This window comes from Sinocyclocheilus rhinocerous, unplaced genomic scaffold (assembly GCF_001515625.1).
Source record: "Sinocyclocheilus rhinocerous isolate Xijiao unplaced genomic scaffold, SAMN03320098_v1.1 scaffold43, whole genome shotgun sequence".
NCBI classification, from domain to species: domain Eukaryota; kingdom Metazoa; phylum Chordata; class Actinopteri; order Cypriniformes; family Cyprinidae; genus Sinocyclocheilus; species Sinocyclocheilus rhinocerous.
The window spans coordinates 86,147-94,117 of NW_015628370.1; the positions used below are offsets into that span (position 1 = coordinate 86,147).

A 7,971-nucleotide genomic window follows, 5' to 3' on the forward strand; every position below is an offset into this window, starting at 1 on the left:
TCAATATTGGGTACAGAAACCAAAAGAGTATGTATAATGCTAGTTGGTTAACAATTTATCAAATTGATACAGTCAAACCAAAATTTATTCAGACACCTTCAACATTTCTCACATTATCACAGTTTATTCGCTATAGTTTAGAAAATGGTAATAAAATATGACAAGAACTCAGAGTTAAACTGTGTCAGAACAAATTCAGCTTGATAATGTTTGATAACTTTGATAGAAAGGTATGTAATAGATTGCAATCAACCAAAAATTATTCAGATAACTGTTAGTATGACAGTATTTACACAACTATGAATACTTAGTCGGGCAACCCTTAGCCTCAATGACAGCCTGTAGTCTCCTGGGCATGCTGTCAACCAGGTTCATGCAAACCCCCGATACCGATACCAGTATCGGTATCGGTGCATCCCTATTCATAACCATGCTGAAAATAAGTCAGTAATGTTAGCTGTTGCTAACTGTCTAGCTAACAAGCTTGCTGGTGCTAACTGTCTAGCTAACGAGCTTGCTGGTGCTAAATTGAGGTAATTTAAAAAAACTCGAGTAAAATTGAAAACTGAGTACTTTTACTGGAGTAATATTTTATTATACGGATCTGTACTTTTACTCAAGTACTTGATTTGTGTACTTCGTCCACCACTGCACACAAGGTTTACATATAAGCACAGTTGGTTATTTCTAAAATGAAAGTAAACAGCTGAGAGAAAAACGGATGCCTGCCTGTATATTAGATGTGTGTCTTAAAGCGACAGCAGACTAATAGAAATAAACATGCTGCCGCTTGTCATTAAAGGGATAGTTCACCCAAAAATTAAATTTTTGTCATTATTTACTCACTCACTCATGTTGTCCCAAACCTGTATTAATTTCTTTCTTGTGCTGAACACAAAAGAAGATATTTTTTGAAGAATCTGGATAACCATGAAGAATGAAGGATAACCTTAATGGAAATATAAGGGTTTGCGTGAAGGTTAGGAACAGGGTTGCGAACCAAAAGTATCATTAGCTCATTATAAAACAGTAGAAGTCAATGAAAAGTCCCCACCCTCATAGAAAAACAAGTGCGTGAGTGTGTTAGAGAACGGGAGAGAAAGTGTTGTATAATAAGTCAGGTACAGCTGACAGTGGTGGCTCTCAGACTGCAGCTCTATAAATAGACGAAGAGAGATGGGAATAAATCAGCCAGTCAGCATCTTCCTCTCACTCTCATTCAGCTCCTCCCCTTTCTCTGTTCCCTCTTCCTCCTCCAACCCCCTTTGGCTCTCTTTCTTCACCTCCTCCCCTGCTCTGTTCATTCTCTCTCTCCCCCTTTCTTTCTCATTTGGCTTTCTGTCCATCCTCAGTAATTTACATTAATATTAACTGCATAACCAGTCCTCCTTCAGCCTCTCCTATGTCCGTACGTTGCTTTTTTTCTGTCCTGTTTTGCTTTTAGTTTGTTCTGTTGAACACAAAGATGAAGGCAGCGGTCGACACTCATATCAAAGCAGTTTTAGACAGGTTGTAATATGTCACGGGTCATTGTCCTATATGCCATGCCCATTGAAGCTGATTTAGGTTGTGAGCTGTCGCCAGAAACACGTGGAGTTAAAAAATGATATTTTACTGCTGCAGCTGTGGGTATGAATGTTGATTAAATTTCCTGTGTCATATGTATCACTAGCAGCGATGCTGTATCGATTCAGTTGGAATCGCATCTTTGTTCTTCTCTGCGTGTTATAACTGAAGAGAATCAGTTTCCAGTGACTTTCCTGCACAAATAAAGGTCATATAAATACAAAGCAGCGGTATCCACATTTATCTCTGTTCTCTGCGCATGGACCTCTTGACATTCACTCTGCGGGGGGACGGGCAGTGTGTGCCATCCTCTCTGAAACCATTAGTCCCCATTGCTTATTTTCTTTGAGCCCATAGTCTTGGATTCACATACTGTAGAGTAGACATCTGACCAGGTGAAGCCTTAGTACTGTATGGTCATTTAGGATTTTCACTTTATCAGTGTTCAGAATGGGCATTAGTTTAGTCTGGATGCAAATAGGTTTACATGAGCCTGGGTTAAGCACCTTTGTCTGCCTTTACACATGCTTTTCTTGATTCAAAAAAAGCTAAACTGTCACTAAAAGCAAATCCTGTATGAGTGGAAGGGCTGCTGTTTACCACAATATCCTAAGTTCAACTTGAACTGTCTTTTCTTGTCTCTCCAGAATCCTGTCCACAGTGGGCTCAGACTTTGATCTGAGGACGCTGCGTGCTGTTCGAGTGTTGAGACCCCTCAAACTGGTGTCTGGGATTCCCAGTGAGTAACATTTTGTCATCATTTCCTCATGTATATGTACAGGTGTTGGACAAACTTGTGAACACCCATTACTATAGGGGTTAATATAATTTGTGTAGGCTAGTACAAGCTATGGGTGAAAGGGTGACTTGTCAGACTTCCAAAAAGGCCAAATCTTGGGAGGCCGTTTAGCATGAGCTTCTGTGACTGTAACAGCCCAATTTTTTTGTTTTTAAGAACAAAAGTCTTTATGATCATAACTGTGTACACGAAGCATAGCAAGACTTTATCAGCAAAGAAGAATAGTGGGTGAAAACTGAAAGTGAGTGATAGGGACTATCGAACACCAAGAAGGGTTTTTGTCCAAACAACACAGAACTACTGAAGGAAAGTGACAGCAAACCTTTATTTTTCACCTTGGAGACACTGTATCCACAAAAACAGTCCACAGAGAACTTCACAAAGCCAACATCCATGAAAGAGCTGTAATTGATAAAACTTTAATCACAGGCGCCAATACTAAAATTTGAAAAAAATATGGTGTCATGATCATAAAACCTGGACAGTTGGAGCACCAATACACACTTCAACAACTGGCTATTTTAATCACTTAAATATTCTGATGTGATTTGTACTAAAAAAAAATGCCTTCACTGGATGCATCACACTAGGTTTGATCTCACTGAAGACACATGGCATGTCACATGACCAGTTTGATGTGTTTAAAAATGCACCTGCAAATGTGATATGAGAGCTCGGTTAAAGGGGAGGGTTCAATTGTGTTAGGTTCCTCAAATAAAACTATCACATGACCTGAATAGAGTTGAATATAGTGCAGAATAAGGATTGCTTTTATGATGCTGATGCAGTGTATTTGAAGTACGATATCTATCAGTTTACGTTATACCCTTTGTGCCCATTATAGCCTCTGCCAAGCTTTGCAATTCAATTTAATGCTGGGAAAAAAAATAATAAACTAAACTAAACTAAAGCCGTTGACAATTTCAATATGCTTGCTCTCTTTCTTTTCTTCCAGGCTTGCAGGTTGTGCTTAAATCCATCATGAAGGCCATGATCCCTCTGCTGCAGATCGGTCTGTTGCTCTTCTTTGCCATCCTCATGTTCGCCATCATTGGTCTGGAGTTCTACATGGGCAAATTTCACACTACTTGCTTTGACAAAATCACTGGTAGGCCTCTATGTGCTTGTTCTCACTCGCAGACTTCTTCATTCATGATCTCCAAAACTGTCACTATCACAAATAGACCAATTTAATTATGTCTGAAAAAAAAACCTTTTCTTTCTGATAGATGAGATCCGGGAGGAGTTTCCATGTGGGAAAGAGGCTCCCGCTCGGACGTGTCCTAATGGAACAGAATGTAAAAAGTACTGGATTGGACCTAACTATGGAATTACCCAGTTTGACAACATCCTGTTTGCCGTGCTCACAGTCTTCCAGTGCATCACCATGGAGGGCTGGACTGACCTGTTATACTATGTAAGTCACATTGCAAAACTTCACTAAAGAGCTTCCTAATTGGATTTTTTGACTTACGCTTAAATAGACCCCAAACAGAACATATCAGGAGTAGCACTAAGCAATTATTTATTTTGATTTGCAGTGTAATCTGAATATCTGTGTTAATACTGGAGGTGACCAAAATCTTATTTTATGAGTCACTTTTTATGAGGAAAATTGTATGTTTTTCAATGATTGAATGACTTGAATACTTAAATTATTATTCACATGAATGACAAGAGAATGTTTCAAGAGAAATGTTCAGTTCTGATTGTTCTAAAGTGCTTATACATACATGCATACATACACACTACATACACACACTACACACTACTGTTCATTTGCTTGATCAAAAATACAATAAAAACGGTTAATTGGGAAATTGTGAGCAATTTTAAGTATTAATGTTTTCTATTTTAATATATTTTAAAATGTAATGTATTCCAGTGATGGCAAAACTGAATTTTCAGCATCATTACTCCAGTCTTCAGTGTCACATGATCCTTCAGAAATCATTCTAATATGCTGATTTGCTGCTCAAGAAACATTTCTTATTACAATCAATGTTGAAAACAGTTGTGCTGCTTAATATTTTTGTTGAAACTGGGATGCCTTCTGAATTCTTGGATAAATAGAAAGTTGAAAAGAACAGCATTGGAATAAGACATTTTTTGCAACAGTGTAAAAGGTTTTACTGTCACTTTTGATCAGTTGCATTCTTGTTGAAAAAAAGTATTAATTTCTTTTTAATATATATTATTATAGCAGCACAGCACTCATTGTGCATGAAGTGTAAAAAACACTTTTGTCTCAGATGGGCTTGAAATAGGTGGGCCTCACCTTTTAACCCGGGCATCCTGTATTATTTTGGTTTTGATTAATCCTCAGCGTAGAGGATTACTAATTTCTTTTACTTAAAGATTATTAGAAAGTAACCAATCTAAGGGACTGAACAGCCCCACCTAATCCACATCCCCTGTATCTTTCAGTCGCAGACATACAGTAAGCAAAATCTCGCTTTATAGAGTCAAAGACGGTGCAGTGCATTTATAGTCTTATCGCTCATGGCCAGCCTGTCCACTCTGAACAGAGAGCACTGTTTCCGGTGAGTTCACCCGCCCTCTGTGACAGAAAATAGGGCAGTGATGTCAATGCTTTGTTCGAGGTTTTCACAAACTAATGATGTTACCTCAGAGACCAGTTTAATCCCAATGCCACGTCAATCCATCTCACAAATCAACAGCAGATTTACCTGAAGGATTAAAGGTTTGTTTTTAGAAATGATCTTGCCAATGAGAATTAGCCTGAGGATGGTGATTCCATATGACTAAGGCTTGCAGTTCTGTACAGCCCAATCAGATGTCGTCATCTCTTACGTCATCCCTTATTTGGTCTTACTGTATTTTTATCCCTGTTTTCTTTTTATTACTCTTGCTGCTTGGCTCGCTGTACCCCCAATTTTTACTTGCCCCAGCTTTTTTCTTCCTCCTGTTTCCCTCCTCTCTCCGGTGAACAGGGCTCTATATATAACAGACCCTGCTCAACTGAAGTTATTCTTACAGCTGCTGAGAAAGAACCCTATGAAAATTTAATTGCAAAAAATCTGCAGTACATACTGGGGCTTGCAGAGCTCTCAGACATGCAAATTGAAGGAGCGGACGAAAAGGAAGTGGGGCAGATCAAGGGAGACAGAAAAAAGGACAGGGAGGAAGACGATGGGGCATAGCTACAATAAAATGCAATTGGATATTACAAATATTGTTGGTTCTTTGACAAATTGCTTTAGTTCTTTTCGATTTGCATTAAAGCGTCTGCAAAATGCATAAATGTAAATAGAAAATAAAATCTGAAGATCTCAGCAGATTCAGCTGGGTTATTTTAAAATATCCTTAAAGGATGAGCTAGTTTACTTCAGATATGAGTTCCAAACCCATATGACTTATGGGTTTTTTGGAACGCAAATGGAAATATTTAGCAGAATTTCCAGGCTGCTTTTTACAATCAGTGAAAGTATTCGATTTTCAATGAATGACAACAACTTTCAGTCTGTTCCTCATACACAGCTATTGTAAGCTTCAGAACACATGAAAAATAATGCACACTAGGGCTGCACGATAAATCGCATGCGATATTTACATCACGTGCGGGCTTTCATATGGAGCAGCATTAACTAAACAGAGCCGTTGTTCACCGACAAGCTGCGCAAAACATGCGCAAAATATGATTGTGGTTTTGCGCAGCTTGTCAGTGAACAACGGCTCTGTTTAGTTAATGCTGCTCCATGTGAAAGCCCACACGTGATGGAGATTTACCGCTGATTACAGAACCGGCTTTACTGACAAGATGAGCATTAAATATCGCATGCAATTTATCGTGCAGCCCTAATGCATATACGCCATATGGCCTACTTTTATGATTCTTTAATGGTGCTTTTTGTGTCCTTTTGAGCTTGACAACCCTTGTTCCCCATCCACTTTCACTATGGAAGAGAGTATCCTGGACATTCTGCTAAACATCTTTTGCATTCCATGGAAGAAAGAATGTCAATACAGGTTTTGAATGGCATGAATATAAGTAGGTTTTGAATGGCATGAATATAAGTAAATGATGACACAGTTTTCATTTTTGGGTGAGCTATCCCTTTGAAACAAAATGTGTCCTCTTGAAATGCTTAAATACCAAAATGTGCAGAGATTGTAACATCATCTGCATTTTTTCTAAAGCAGCACTTGTGGGCTGTTTCGATCTGGGCATTTGTAGCCTGGGCTTCTTCCCTAGAGGCAGCCAGTGGAGCAATGCCACACAATATGGCTGCCCATTTGTTCCTCTCTGCAGTGACAGGGTGCAGCGGTGCCGAGCACCCAGCTGTGTGTACCACAGATGAAGCAGCCCCAGCCAGATGGTTGCCATTCTCAGGTTGCACGTCGCATGGTACGTGGTGTCCTAGGATCTGCCACGGTTCTGTCATAGATGTTCTCATCCTCTGTTAGTGGGGTCAAATTTCCCATCACCTTATAAAAAATACCAAATAAAAACAGCAAACAATCTGATATCTTTCTACTTGATGCAACTGGAAGTGAGCTGTGGAGAGTCTTGGGAAGACAAACACAAAGAAAACCAGATGAACAAGCTGTACTCTCAGCTGGAGAGAGGAAAAAAATGTTTGGATGTGTGCCTCATGGTACTGACTGGGCTGTTTTATGCTGTTACAGAGCAATGATGCTTCAGGGAGTGCATGGAACTGGATGTACTTCATCCCCCTCATCATCATCGGCTCCTTCTTCATGCTCAATCTTGTGCTGGGTGTGCTGTCAGGGTGAGAAACATCTCTCAGAGAGTGGGAGCTCTTCTCAAATTCAGCTCTGCCATTTTTTCAGGTCTACAGTCTTGGTGCATTGTCTGATTTGATAGTTTTGTGGATTATATGTGAAAATATACAGTTTGTGGATATTATGTTTTAAAAATGTATTGTGTATTGTGTGATATCTAGTGTACCACAAATGAAAATTACTTTAGATTAAAAATATTTTACAGTTACAATTATAATTTTTTCTCTTATATATTTTTTTTATTATATCATCAGCAGAAAAACTGAGTGAACAGCATATTGTGATTTTGTGGAAAGAAATATGATCTTTTATACAAAAAAGTCAGTGTCACAAATTTTCTTATTTTATTAGTGAATTAGTGTGGAATATTTCAATCATTTTAGAATCATTTTGTCTTTTTTTTTGTTTTGAAGTTTTTGAAATTTAAACGTTTATTTTCAGATTTATATTACATTTTGAATCCCAGATTTTTAGCGTTATCTCAGGCATTGTTTAATATATGTTAATTAATTAGATGTACATAAAATCAGTGAATTTAATTTATTTTGCACATTCTTTATTAAAAAGTCCCTCAAAAATATTGACATCCAAAGCTGAAAATGCTTAGAATTATGCCTAAATATCTTATGTTAATTATGGAGTCTCACGTTTGACACGCAGAAGAAAAAATAGGTGTAATAGAATTAGTTCCCATCTTATTAATTTGCAGTGGCGGCTCGTGGGTTTTAAAATAGAGGAGACACACTAATTGTATTGGTCTGGGATCCCTGCCGATTATTATTATTATTATTATTATTATTATTATTATTATTATTATTATTATTATTATTATTATTATT

General features: G+C 38.0%; 1 protein-coding gene across 1 annotated transcript in view; it reads left to right on the forward strand.

The window, feature by feature from the left end:
• LOC107737767 (voltage-dependent P/Q-type calcium channel subunit alpha-1A-like) overlaps positions 1-7,971 on the forward strand; it is a 115,608-nt gene that overhangs the window by 38,051 nt on the left and 69,586 nt on the right. The window contains exons 4-7 of the mRNA XM_016549389.1: positions 2,214-2,305; positions 3,321-3,473; positions 3,595-3,782; positions 7,016-7,119. Of these exons, the coding sequence (XP_016404875.1) occupies positions 2,214-2,305; positions 3,321-3,473; positions 3,595-3,782; positions 7,016-7,119 (537 nt within the window). The remainder of the gene's footprint in view (positions 1-2,213; positions 2,306-3,320; positions 3,474-3,594; positions 3,783-7,015; positions 7,120-7,971) is intronic.